The sequence below is a fragment of the Aythya marila genome, assembly GCF_965140915.1.
Source record: "Aythya marila genome assembly, chromosome: 19".
NCBI classification, from domain to species: Eukaryota; Metazoa; Chordata; class Aves; order Anseriformes; family Anatidae; genus Aythya; species Aythya marila.
The window spans coordinates 414,988-429,076 of NC_139060.1; the positions used below are offsets into that span (position 1 = coordinate 414,988).

The 14,089-nt window shown below is 58.9% G+C and overlaps 1 protein-coding gene across 3 annotated transcripts in view; it reads right to left on the minus strand.

Moving 5' to 3' along the window:
• Positions 1 to 9,228, minus strand: part of ABCA2 (ATP binding cassette subfamily A member 2) — a 42,027-nt gene extending 32,799 nt beyond the window's left edge. For 2 of the 3 annotated variants that reach the window (XM_082775467.1, XM_082775465.1), the window contains exon 1: positions 9,009 to 9,228. In XM_082775467.1, the coding sequence (XP_082631593.1) occupies positions 9,009 to 9,074 (66 nt within the window). In that variant the 5' untranslated portion in view covers positions 9,075 to 9,228. The remainder of the gene's footprint in view (positions 1 to 9,008) is intronic. The other variant, XM_082775469.1, reaches the window with a different exon arrangement.
• Positions 9,229 to 14,089: the final 4,861 nt, after the last annotated feature.

The window sequence follows — 14,089 nt, forward strand, 5'->3', positions numbered from 1 at the left end:
AGGCAGGTCCCTCCTTTGGGGATTGTTTGGTCCTTGTTGGCAAAAGGAAGCGCCTGTTTGTTGTTGTGTGTGTTTTGTTTTGTTTTGTTTTGTTTTTTTTTCTTCTTTAAAGCAGGTCATTGACCTTTTGCTCGGCTCCATCTCCAGGACAAACCAGAAATGAGATTGGGTAGCAAAGATATCCCCCATCCCTGACCCCGACCCCAGAGCAGCACTGGGCACCCCCTATGCACTGCCATGCCCCTCAATGCCAGGGCTGGGTGCCCCCGACACAGACAGACGTGGTGGCAGAGCAGGGCTCACCAACCCACACCGCAGGGACTGATCCTGTCCTTTCAGCCCCAGGCTGCCCACACAGTGCTAAACACCTTGGGCATAGGGTTAAGGCTGCCTCACACCCAGAGAGAGCAGACATGGGTGCTCTCACCCCCAAGCCCAGCACATGCCCCGAACTCTGTCACCCAGCCCATCACGCAGAGGGTACTGCAATGCCACCCACACTCCAGCCTCATCTCCTCCAGACTCTCCCACCCACAGCTGGACTCCAGGGTCTCCCATCATGCCTGCCCTAAGAGAGTGCAGGGGAAACAGCAACTGCTCCAAACTGCCCAGTCCTTCCCACAGCCAGGTTATGTGCTAGAGTGCCTCTGCCCACCTACAGCGGGGCAGAGGGACATAGGCAGGCAAGGGGGCCTGCCCATGGGGAAGGAACACCCTGTCCCAGCACAGCCTCAGTCCCCCACGGGGGTGGCACCCAGCAGGGCCACCTGCCACCAGAGCAGCCAGTGGACACAGTGCCAGCAGGGGTCACCACCTATGGGTGTGGAACACTGGAGGACACAGCAAGAGCATTTTGGGATTGCACAGGACTTACTGTGGGAGAAAGCACAGACAGGGAAAGGCAAGGATCTGGTTGACCAGGAAGTGATGCTACAAAAAACAGATGGATAAGGAGTAGAAATAGCTGTGCCCTTGTAAGCATGGCTGTTCAGTATACTTGCCCAGCCATGCCCCACACTGATCAGAAGATCTGGACCGCCTTCCTTCCCAGTTCCACTCTTGACTCTGCACTGGGTCAGCTCTGCATGTACTTGCACAAGTTCAGCACCAGGAGAGATGCAGGTCCCAGGGTCCCAGGTGCCTGGGTGCCAGCAATGGGGGAGGCCTGGCTGGGGCAGGTCCTGAGCCCCGCTACTGGAGGGATCCAGCCCACAGATGCATACAAGCCCCTCCACATGCAGGCATCCACCTCAATTGGCCAGAGGGCTGAACAGGATGAGGCCACCACTGCTGTGTTTGCACAAATGTGGGGCACCTGCTCATGGTCCATGCAGCTGCGGGGGAATGTACACGTACACATGGCATATATATGGTGCACATGCAGGTCGGGCCCATGTGCTCAGCCTCTCTCACACTCCTGGCTCCAGCCTGAAGCTCCAAGCCAGGCAGGCACAGGGGCTGGCACAAGTGCTGCTCGCATGGCACTGGCCAAGGCAGGCAGCTCCCAGGGGAGGCCACACAGTGCCCTGGAACATGACACCCTGGCAGAGTAAGTGCAGGGGCAAGAGGAGGGCACCGTGCTAGGGGAAGCACTGGACATAACCCATGGGACAAGGCCCAGCAAGGGGCAAGAGCAAAGGGCCCGGCCTGGCACAGTGACCCCCACTGACAGGGCTGTGGTCCCCTGCCAGCCAGCACTCGGGACCAGTGCCACAGGTAGCTGAAGGACACACTGCAGCCAGAGGCTACCATGGGCTGTGAGGTCTTCATCTGCCAAGCAGACACTGGACCATGGACTTTGGCAGGACAGCTTCACTGGTGTCCCCAGCTGCCCCAGTCCAGCTGCCATGGGACACGTGGTTGTCTGCATGTCTGGATAGCTGAGCCAGATGCCCCCTGCAGCCAGGCCCAGGGCCGAGGCAGCTCTCTATGCCCACTGCTATCAGCCAGAAGTTCGCTCCATCTCTCCTGCCTGCTCCAAGAAATCTCCCTAAGCCCATGGCCATCACCTTCAGCCAGCACAGCCTAGCAGAGGTGCAGCCAGGAGCCTCCCCAGGCTGGGACCAGGCAGCTGCCTCTCAACCACTTCTCTAATGCAAACCCTGTGGCAACTCCAGCAAGGTCCCCCCACCCCAGAACTACCATACCAGCACCCTCTCCAGCCCTGGTCTGTCACCAGGACATGGGGGGACAGCTGCTCTCCTGGCAGAAACAAGGATATTTACTAGGCCTGATCCAGGCATAGTAGCACCAGGTTACATAGCTCAGTCAAGACTGGCCTGTGGTGAGCCCCTGTTCTGAATTTAAGAGGGAGGGGCAGGGTTTGCCCAACCTCTTCCCTGGGGAGGAGGGAGGGAACAGAGCCCTGCAGCTGCCATTTCCCCACCAGTCTCTCCTGCAGGCCCCAGCACTGCCCACAAAGCAGAAGGTGACAGCCTGCAAGAGGCCCAGGGAACAGGGGTTCAACTCCTTGAGAATCTACACCCTAATTTTAAAGACTAGTGAAAATATTTTAAGTGTATTGATGGCTCCAAACTTTAGTTGCAGCATCATCAAATACCTGCTTACTGCAAATATGGTCTTAGAGCTGAGAAGTACAAATGGGTTAAGTTGTGGTCCCTGTGAGAGAAGATTATCAGAGACCCCAGCATCCCAGCACAGTGTTCGGATCCACACAAACCCACAGTACCTAAGAGAGGAAGCCAGGTGGAGCTCCCTGCCAGGCATGCTCCACATCCAAGGCCAGTTCTGTTGCGGCACCCCAGCAGGGATCCAGACACTGATACCCACTGGTGGTCACCACCTGGCTGAGCACCCCCAGCCCTGCTAGGACACCAAAAGGCCGTGTCTGGCCTGTGCCCTGACCCTTGGTGACTGCCCTCCAGCCTCGGTCTCTGTACCATGCTCCAGACAAAGCAGGGCCTGCTTCAAGCCATGGGGCCACCTGTAGTACAACCCTGGTCACACCAGGGCCGCCAAACCCACCCCACTGGCCCATCCACTGGGCCTGGCTGCTGTTACCCCTGCGTCTAGTCACAATTTCTTCTGGCCCAAGTTGTGCCCATTGTCACTGGTCCCACAGACACCTCTTTCCACTCCTCAAAACCTGCCTCTGGCTTTGCCCAGCAGACAGCACTGGCACTGTTGGCTCAGGACAGCCTGGGGAAGCTAGAGGTCCTGATGTTTCTGGAGGACAAGGAAATCCCTGCCTGGGCTTGCTGAAGCCTCTCATGACCCCAAGAGGGGAGCCACAGGAGAGCAAAGGACAGCTCCTCCCCTGTGCCAGCCCCACAGAATGGCTGAGGTTGGAGGGGACCTCTGAAGATCATCTAGCCCAACCGCCTTGCCAAGCAGGCACATTGCACAGGATGGCATCCAGACGGGTTTTGAATATCCCTGGAGAAGGAGACTCCACAACCTCTCCAGACAACCTGTTCCAGTGCTCTGTCACCCTCACAGTAAAGAAGTGAGAGGGCACTGCTGTCACTGAGTGCCAGCAGGAAGGGTCCATCAGGACGTGGCACCAGGGACAATGCTGGACCAGCTCCTGGGCTGGCCACAGCACTGCTCCCAGGTGGTGCTGAGAAGTGACACCCAAAGCCTCTACCCATCCACCTCCTCTCTGCACTCAAACCAACACCTGCAGAGGGGGAGACCAGTTTAAGCCAACTCACAAGTAGTCCTGACAGCCCAGCACTACGTCTGCTCCACCTGAAGCACAAGCTCTGCCATGCACGGACCTTGGATGTGAGCCCTGCTACACTTGGGAAGGCTGAGGCTCAGACACAACACAGCATCCAGTGTCTTTGGCTCCTTGTTGCTCCTCTGGAGCTTTGCACATGAAGAGGGAAGGAAATCATTTACAGCCCCTTGCTGCCCTCCAAACAGCACCTACAGCCCCTTGGAGAGTCCTGCAGCATCCCCCCTGTACAGTGCCCCAGTGCTGCCTACTAAAAGTGCACTGCCCTTCACAGCTTTGGCTCACGCAAAGCAGCACACAGTGAAACAGGTTCCACACACCCACACAAGCCCAGGACACATCCACCTTCCCACTGGCAAGAGGTGCCTGGCCTTAGCACAGGCTGAATGGTGCCAGCGCCTGCAGGGCCATGACCACACTCCAGTATGGGGGAAGGCACTGCCACCCCTCTCTACTTTGTGGGAAGGGAGAGGCCGTGGAGCGAGGCAGAGCCCTGCACACACTCACAGCCCTGGCTGCAGGGGAGGAGCAGTGCAGCAGCTCATGCCGTGTCTGTGAATCGCTCTGCAACAGGTGCCCTTGCCAGGCCAGGCCTGGCCACACTGTCCCTATGCTGTTCCTGCACCACCCCTGCAGCAGTGTACGAGCAGCCTCCTGCTGTGGTGGTGATTCAGGGGGATGCTGCCTGGCAGCGCTGCGCCAGCACTAGCCCAGCCTGTGCGTGCCACCCCCGCCTCCCCAGCACCAGCTGCAAACAAAGAGGGGGGCAAAGAGCATCCTGAGTCAGTGCAGAGCCCAGCCTGATCAAACCCCGCCCAAGGCTGATCCCCGCTCTCATCTAGCGCTGGGAAGAAGCTTCTGGGAGCTTCTCGTCAGGAACTGGGTGCTGTGGCCCTAGGCCTGTGCACTGTGTCCTGGTACAGGCATTGCTGCAACAGGTCCCAAATGGCCAGGGTGAGGCACAGAAGCAGCTCCTGGAGTCTCAGCTGCTCTTTACTATTCCTCCAAAAAAAATCCTGCGCAGCCAGCACTTTCAAATAAAATGCAAAATAAAACACAACAGCACCCTTCCATCACTGGCACTTCAAAGCTGGGAACTCCAGTGACAACAAGCTTTCCTGTCCCAGACATGTTTGCACAGAAAGCAACCAGGAAAGATGGCCAAACACACTTGGCTCTACCCTCACATGATGCCTGGGGTAACTTGAGAGTTCACCTGTTCACTTTACATCCTGTGTAGGTTTAATTAACTATTGACAGTTATCTGAGAGCCCATCCCTAAAGATACACACAGCTCTGCTCACCCCCAGTCCCAGCAGAGTCAAGGTGCCATAGGTCGTGGATTTTTCCTTTGTGCAAAGAAATCCTCAAACGTGCACCATTCAGGACTGCTGAGCATCTGCACCTGAGAACTGCCTGTGCTTGGGACAGGGGGAGCCCTGGCTTCACTCCATCCTGAGGTGATGCTGTTCTGCTCAAACCTCCAATGCTCCAGGGCTCCTGCCTCAAATTCTATGCTAGGAAGAATAAAAATCATAACCAAACTCCCAAATAGCCCCTAGAACAGATCAGCTACTCTGGGCAGTCATACTCCCACAGATAAGACTCAAATCCTTACACGGGTACTACAACACAGCCAAGGTACAGTACCCAACTCAGCCACCACTCAGGAGCTTAGCAATACAGGTACTGTAGGTAAGATTGTCTGGTGATGTCCTTGCTCTTTGTCAGTTTTTTCCAAAGATGAAATGATGTTGAGCTCTGGTATGCTCCTGCCCTGTTTCGCCACTGCTTTTGTTTGTAGCCATGGATCCTGTGATTGGCCCAGCTTCTCTGCCTCCCTGCTGAGCCCACACATACTGCCACATCTCAAGACCACAGCAAGGGTTTCTGACACCACCACTGCAGGATCAAGCTTCTGGGACAAAGCAAGCCCCTCCCTGGGAAGGGCTGGGAAGCAGAGTCACAGAAGGCAGTGACATGTTGCACAGTGGGTCAGGACCCTCTCCCACGGCTGCCTGATAACACAGCCACTCTGCACAGGGCTGGCACTTACCACTGCTACATTCTCAAGTGGACAATCTGAGCTCTAAGAAAATGCAGAGCCTGAGGAGAAAGTTTGTTTCAAAACTGCTGCTGTACCTCATTAGAGTGCTAACCTAGCCACAACCCCAAAGTCTGGGTGCCAGGATGAAGGCGACTTTCTCAGGGCCACTAACAGTTCAGTGGCAGAGCAAGAGACTGGCCCCAGCTATCCTGAGCCCCAGAGCCTGCAGCAACGGGCTCTGCCAAGCACAAGGCATCTGCCTGGGAGATAAACCCTCCCTGTCCCCTGCCCTGCTGCCCCAGGGCTCTGGTCCAGGCATTACAAGGAAGGAAAGGACACTGTGGTTTGAGGCATGCACCCCAGTGCAGTGCCCCACATCAACAGTCAGCTGCCAGCAGAGCAAGGGCAGCCCAGGCACCACACTCCTTCCATGACAGCACCAGAAGTCCACCCATTCCCATCCCACCACCACCTCTGACTCCCCAGGGTGAACTTAAGCCAGGGAAGGGTCTTGTGCTCCTCCATGCTTTATCAACCCAGTCTGGTCCACTAACCTCTGCCTGGCACCACTGAGTCAGTCCAAGGGATTCAGGGGCTGGTTTCCCTTGGTGAGATGTCCAGCTCCGGATGGAGCCTGGGCAAGGGCAGTGTGCCTCCCCCCGTCCCCCCCATAGCAAGCTGCAGGGATCCACATAGGTTGACGATGCTGGATTTTGGCACAGGCCTGACTCTGCCCTAGCTTGCCAGCACCAGCCAGCTCTGCTCCCAAGCTGCTGGGAGGGTACAGAGCTGCCTTGGGAGCAGGCAGGCTGTCGCCCTCATGCACAAGGGGAGTGCGAGGTGACCACAGTACTTAGATGCAGCAAGAGTTCAAGGAAGCAAGAGATCAGCTCAGGTGACATGCACAAGGCACCTGTGTCATCAGGACACAAATATCCAAGGGGCTGCACCAAATCCAGCCATTGACTATGCTCTGTGCTAGGGGCAGCTCTCTCTCTGGGATGGAGCTGCTGTTCTGCACCCTCATGTGGCATCGCTGGGGGCAAGGTGGTGCCAGCCCTTCCCCTGCCCTGTTCAGATGATGGTCCCTGCACACAGAGGTGATTGGGCCTGGGCTCCTCACCCTCCTCCTTGTCTGCCCAGCAGCCTGGGAGCTGGCAGCCATACTGCAGCTTTCTGCACTGCACTCCTGCACTGCTTGCAGAGCTGAAAAGGCATGGAGAAATGGGTGCCCAAAAGATGCACACAGCCCCAGACTGTAAACCTGTCGGGCTTGGTGGCCAGGTCCAGGGCAGCTGTTGAGGGCCAGCAGATGCCAGGGGCAGCTGTCAAGAACCAACATAGTTGTGCCAGCCTGCTGGCCCTTGTGGGCAGGGATCTGTGACACACAGGGACGAGACAGTCCCCAGCCTTGATCATTTGGCTGCACTCAGTGCACAGGGTGGGGATGACTCAGCCGAGAGCATCACCCTCATCCACTGTGCAGGGGCTGCCCTGGTGGGCACTTGCTCATGGCACAGCCTCCGTCCCGTCCTGTCCATGCCCTCCCTGGCCTGGCATGCCCCCAGGAGTCTCCAGCACTCCACGTGCCAGGATGAAGTAGGGCCCAAGGCTCGCACGCTGCTGGCGAAGGAGAACATGCAGGATCAGGCCTGCAGGATATTTGGGAGGGGGAAGAGGAAAGAGAATCACCAGCTTGGGAGCAGCAGCTCACTACCCTCCCCCATCCTCTAAAAATAACCAGCTCCCTCCATGCCCAGCACACCCCTCCCCCAGCCAGCCCACACCCTTCGTGATGGGGTTCGGGGTTCCTCCTTGGCCAGGACCTTCAGCAGCCCTTCCCCACCGGCACCTCACCTCCAGCCCTCCACATACACAGGCCCTACAGAACCACACTCTGTGTGGCAGAGGCTGCCCCAGCACCCCCCATCACACCCCCATCTGCGTGGTAGGATTAGGCCAGCCCTCCCCTAGACACACCAGGCAGAAGAGGCCAAGGAAGGATTAAACCAGTTTCTCAACCCCAGCACACACAAATGCACACATCAGTATGGATGTGCACAACATGGGGGTTCAAGCCAGTTCCACCAGCAACCAGGTGGAGGTGGGAACCTGCCTCCTCTGCCACCTCTCTGGGAGCTGAGGAAGGGGCAGAGCAAAGGCAAACATCTGTGACAGACCAGGTTTCACAACCTCATGACCAAAAAGCAGGAGCAGCTCCCTCCAGCACCCTAGGAAGACACATCCCTGACCCACATACAATTTAAAAGCCTATTTATAGCATACAGACATCATCGAGAACTTGGGAAGGCTTTACCACACCAGAGACATGGCCCTTGGGACCAGAAACAGAGCTTGCAAATGTCCAGTGCTTCTGGAACCTGAGACAGGTCCAAGGTAGGGAGGAAGGAGCTGCACATGGTGGACATTTGGGCAGAGGGGGAGAGACTAGTCAGCAGCCCTGGACCCCTCATGCAGGCACTCATATACAGTGCCTGCTGCTGCCAAGGGCTTGGACGACTCCCACAGGCACGTGGTGGGAGCAGGGACAGGCAAGAGACCTAACTGTTGCTGCTACGAAACGTGCATCACTGAGCTGCCCAGCCTGTGCCAGGGCACTCAGAGATGCCAGCAGCTGGGCAAGGAGGGGTGTTTTTCAGCTGCTCTATGGGTTTATAAATAGACAGCATCCACACTTTCTCCTTCTGGTCCGCAAGGCAAGCGGACATCACTAGATCTCTGCATCCACCACCACATGCATTATTCATCTCCACAGCCTAACTGACAGGAAGAAAAGGGTTGCAGCAAGGGAACAGAGAGGACTGGCATCCAAAGGCGTCAAAAGCAGCCCCAAGCCCCGGGCAGCCTGTCTCCAGAGCGCACACAACGGCACGCAGGGATGCCGAGCCCCCATCCACACGGAGCCCCTCGGGGCTGCCCTCCCGCCCTCGCAGGCGGCCGGACGGGCACGGCGAAGATCCAGCCCCCCACCGGGGAGGAGGCTCTCTCGGCCCCGCACCCCGAGCCTGCACCGGGAGGGGGACGCGTCGCCTCGCTCCCCCGGGCAGGGCTCGGCCACGCCGGCTTTCCCAGGACCGCAGAGCCGGCGATGCCGGCGCCCGCAGCGCCGACCCGGCCCCCACCGGCTGCCCGGGCGGAGCCGCCGCGGGGACCCCGGCGGGTTCTGGCCGGGGGCTGCCGCTCACCCCGCGCCCGCACCCCCCCCCCCACCCAGGGCACCAGGCCCTCGCCGACGCTCACCGGGCTGCGCCGCTTCAGCGTCACGTTCTTCCAGAGCAGGAGATGGAGCTGGTGCAGGAACCCCATGGCCGCGCCGCGCCGGCCTCGCCGCAGGGCGCTCCCCGGCTCCGCTCCGCCCCGCTCGGCACCGCAGCTCACCCGCCGCCCACCGCCATGCCCAGGCCGCCGCCGCCGCCTTTGTCCGCAGCAGGCTCGGCTGCGCGGGGAGCGGGCGGGCGGGCGGCCCTGCCCCTGCCCCTGCCCCTCTCCCTGCCCCTGCCCGCTTCCGTCCTCGGCGCACCCAGCCCAGCCCGGCCCGGCCCTGCCCGGCCCGGCCCGGCCCGGCCCTGCGCAGCACCGCCCCCGTGCCGGGGCTGCCTGCCGCCGCCTCCCGTTAAAGGCACCGCCGGGCCGCAGCCCCCGGCTGTCCGCCGCGAGGGCCTGGGGGGCGCCCCCCTGCGCCCGCCCCGAGATCCCTGCCGGCCCGGGGGGGGCCGCGGCCTGGAGACGTGGTGCTGCGGCCCGGGGCGGCGGGGCCCGGGCCCCGGCGGGCCGAGCCGTCACGGAGCGGGCCCGGCCGCTTGCCGAGGCGGGCGGCGGGGCCGCGGCAGCGCCGATGCCCCCTCAGCGCCGCGTCCCCCCTCGGGGCGGCCGCGCGGAGGGCCGGCAGCGCCAGCCCGGGCCCTGCTGCGCCAGGGTGGCCACGGCGGGGTGGCTGTGCCGCTGGGGAGAGGCCTGCCGGGGGCTGGCGGGCCGGGCAGGGCGAGCGGTGAGCTCGCAGACCCCAGCCGCAGGGTGAGAGGGATCTGAGCTCCTGCGGGGCAGGAGAGGGGGTGAGGCCGGCGGTGAGCGTGCCGGCCAGCTCCTGGTAGGAAGGAGGGCCTGGGGAGTGGGTCCCACATCGGTTCACAAAACTCGTGGGTGCCCACTGTGCTGCCGCGGAGGAAGAAAACCATCGGTAGCCGGCTGCCCCTCACTGCAGCAGGGGCAGTTGTGCTGGGCTCAGAGGTAGGATTGTGGAAGGACATCCAAACACTTTGCAAGCCAGGTTGTGCCAAAGGCTGCGTGCTCATTGTTTCTGCTTCTCAGGAAACCAAGGCACCCTTGGGTGCATGGCCAAGAAGGCCCAGAAGGACATTAGCAGAGCCGACCACAGCACCCCAGGCTTGCCCATGCTGTATGGCCTGGCCAGGAGGGGGGCTCCTGCCCTAGGAAAAAAAAAAGATGCTCTGTCAGTGAGACTTACTGGTCCACAGGACCTCACTGCTTATCTCCATTCTTACAGCTGCGGGGCAGTGGAAGAGTGGTAGAGCTGCTGTCCTGGCATTCAACAGCCCTTGTAAAATGCCCTGATGTCAGTTTTGAGAGCGGGGGTTACAAATCTCAACAATTTGCACCATTCCAACACTGTTCCTCCAGGCCAGACCTGCCTCAGGGGAGCCCATCGCCAGAAGGTGTGCATGGTGGGGCAGTGAGCCCTTTGCAGCCATGGTGCACATCTCACTCCAAGAAACGTTCAGGACAATGACCTTCCTTGGTACAGTGGAGAGGGAAAGATTATTTAGGGGTTTACATGGTGCAGTCTTCTCCTGATGGTTGTTTTTGTCACACAGCAGTGACCTGCTTCCCTGACGGGCCTGCCATGAGCCATGGCCTGGAGGGGCTGGCTGCCCAGGCTGCCTGCATGTGAGGTTGGCATTGGTGTCCCTGTGTGCTGGCTGCCCTCAGCCCAGCTGGCTGCTGGCTGCCCAGCTCCTGCCCAACCAATGTGTGGGCAAGAGGAGTGGTGGGCTGTCCACATCCGTTCTTAGAGGGGACCAGCCTGCCTGCAGCAAGCTCTGCCCCATCCCAGCTGACTCTGAGGCTGGGAAGGATGTCCTCAACACCAGCAGGTACTGAACCAGGCCAGCTCTGTCCCTCGCCTCACTCTGTCCTGTTGATCCAACCAACCAGACAGACATCTTTCCTTCCTTCCTTCCTTCCTTCCTTCCTTCCTTCCTTCCTTCCTTCCTTCCTTCCTTCCTTCCTTCCTTCCTTCCTTCCTTCCTTCCTTCCTTCCTTCCTTCCTTCCTTCCTTCCTTCCTTCCTTCCTTCCTTCCTTCCTTTTCCTTCCTTCCTTCCTTCCTTCCTTCCTTCCTTCCTTCCTTCCTTCCTTCCTTCCTTCCTTCCTTCCTTCCTTCCTTCCTTCATTCCATACAGACAACCAGCCATCTATCCTTCCATCCCTCCCTTCCTCTCTCTTTACATTCCCCTGTTTTTTTTCATTTCTATCCTGTCCCTGCCTCCACCCAGCTCCCTCCTGGCTGTCTGTACCCCCTTGCTCCGTCTGCTGTTGTTGCTGTCTTCAACCATCTTGTCTCTGTGCTGCTGTCAGGGTTAAGTGCAGCCAGAGCAGTGAATGACTTGGCTGCCCCAGCTCCAAGTTTTGTTGCTAAGGGTGACCGTGTTTCAGGCACTGCTCTGGAGCAGCTGCCTGGGCATGACAAAAGCTCCTGTTGTCCTGCCACAAAGTGCCATTATTCAGAAAACTTCTGGGCAAAACCTTGCATGGCATCTGTATCAGGTGGGTGTCACCTCCCAGGGCCATTGGGCAGTGACCAAGGACAAAGGGACACCCAGGAGACATGGTGGTGGAAGGGCACTGGGTGCCAAGGTGCCCTGTGGAGGTTGGCTGTTCTGGAAGGGCAGCAGTGGGGCAGCCCCCAGGGAGCTTAAGCCATTTGGGCTTAAATTGGGCTTAAGCCATTGGGCTTAAGTTGAGCCAGGGGAGTTTTAGGTTAGATGTTAGGAAGAACTTCTTTACTGAAAGGGTTGTGAGGCATTGGAACAGGCTGCCCAGGGAAGTGGTGGAGTCACCATCCCTGGAAGTCTTCAAAAGACGTTTAGATATATGGGATATGGGATATCTATATCTATGGATATAGATATTAGGGATATGGTTTAGTGGGGACTGCTAGCGTTAGGTCAGAGGTTGGACTTGATGATCTTGAGGTCTCTTCCAACCTAGAAATTCTGTGATTCTGTGATTCTGTGAGCATGGGAGGCGGGCACCTGAGCTCCCTGGCATAGAGAGGTGCCAAAGTTGGGGATGTCGGGGCTGGTTCTGTGCCTTTTCACCGTTCTCCACTGGCTGGAGTCACAGAGCTGCCATGTTGGGATGCTACCAGGCTGACCAGCATTTCTCCTGCTTTAAAATCCCAGTGGTATTTGGTGTGTCCAGCAGCACCAAGACAGGCCATTGTGGTTCAGACAGTGGTCAGCCCAGGAACGAGGCCTTTGCTCCAACAGGGGCTTCTAGTTGGTCCCTGGGGAAGGAGGGATGTATGCACGCTCCTTCCCCCTGAGCATATACCCAGCTTCTCACTCTTCCTGAGAGACTGCAAGTGGTTTGTCCCTCACCCCACTCTTCATAAAACCCCACCCTGCTCAGCTCAGGGCAGGGGGCAGTAGTGTGGGTTACTAGTGGGGCTGTGGGGTATGGAGCAGTGCCCATGACCTGGTCTCTCACCTCCCTCCATTCCACTGCCTTGGGTCATGTCTTGGTGAGCTTCCCCAGTCTTCTGTTTGGCATGACTCGAAACACCAACAGCAGTGGGACAAGGGGCAGCACAGCCCCAGGGAACGTGGTTGCCCATCCCTCCTTGGACCTGGAGCCTGAGCACCTCTCACAGGGCTGCTCTTGCATCCATCTGCAGAGGGCAGCAACCACCCACCCGCAGTTCTCTGGGTGCTGCTGGCATTACCTGATGGTCCATGGCATGTCCACAGATGCTGGCTGCTCTCCACCCAACTGGGCAGAGCTGGCAGAGACCCCAGCTGCCAGCCTGGGTTTGAGCAAGACAGCTCCAGCCTGGCACAGTCTCTGGCCCTGAGCTACCCCTGGGCATGTCCCTGGGCTGCTGGGAGAGGGTGCCTGCACACACCAGCCGCAAATTCCTGCCCCGGGGCTTCTAAAACCCTGCCTAGGGTAGCACCGTGGCTGACAGCTGCAGATGTGGCTGTGGCCTTCCAGCAGCCTTCCAGGCCTTCCAGGACACAGCTCCTTTATCTCTGTCGTGTCCTGCATCCCTGGTGGAAAACTCATGGCCAATGAGGCACGGCCACCTGTGCCACACAGGGAACTGGGGAACAGCAGCATGGACAATGCTGTCAGGGAGCGCTGCCAGCAGTGAATCAGACTGGGGCAGGCCAGCCTGGGAACAGTGCCCTTTGGGCTGTGCAGTGCCCAGTATCAGGGCTCTCAATCACACAGGGGAAGAAATGCAGAAAGGGAGTTGAGAAAAAATAACAGGAAACAGGACATAAGTCTGAGGAGGAAAAAATACCCAAACCCAGCACTGCAGTTGGCCTCAGAGGTCTCTGAGGGTGGCACTGAAACCGCAGAGCCCTGCTACGCCCCAGCACATTGGCAGAGCACTGCGGGCACAGTGCTGGCAGGGGCCCCATGGGAGTGGTCCTTCTCCCAGAACTGGGCAGCCAGAGGGATGGAGAGGAGCAAGAGTGAAATGGGGAGTGCAGCCTCCAGGGCTGCTCAAGCACCCCAAGAGCCCCCAAGGAGTGGTTTAGGGGCAAAGAGCACAGTGGGACCTCACTCCCCTCTTCTCTTCATGCCATGCAATGCAGGTACATATCCACTTAGAGGACAGCACTACATGCCTCAGGGCTCTCCTCCCTGCCTCTATCTCAGTTTCCCCCTCTCTCTTCACTTTGCAAGGGCCTTAGGAGACAGGGGTGTACCCAGGCAGCCATGCCAGCAAAGAAACAACCAGGCAGGTGGCCTCACCAGGACAGTGGCATGGCCAGACCCTAGGCATGGGCACAGCTCTCAGTGCAGGCGCAGTAAAGGCATGCATGTGCCCACTTCCCCCTTTGACAGAAAACATCCCAGCAAGGGCAGGTGCCCAGGCCTGGCAGAACAGAGGAGCTGCTGGTGCTGCTTTAGCTGACAGTTTCAAGATGAGTCAGTGGGAGCCAAAATCAGGCTGGCATCCTGTTTTCAACCTGGCTGCAGGGTGGCAGACAGGAGGCACACAGGGGAGGCTGAGGGCAGGGCCCTGCCTGCACACATCTCAGAGCAGGCAGGGCATTGGGATGGAGCAGGA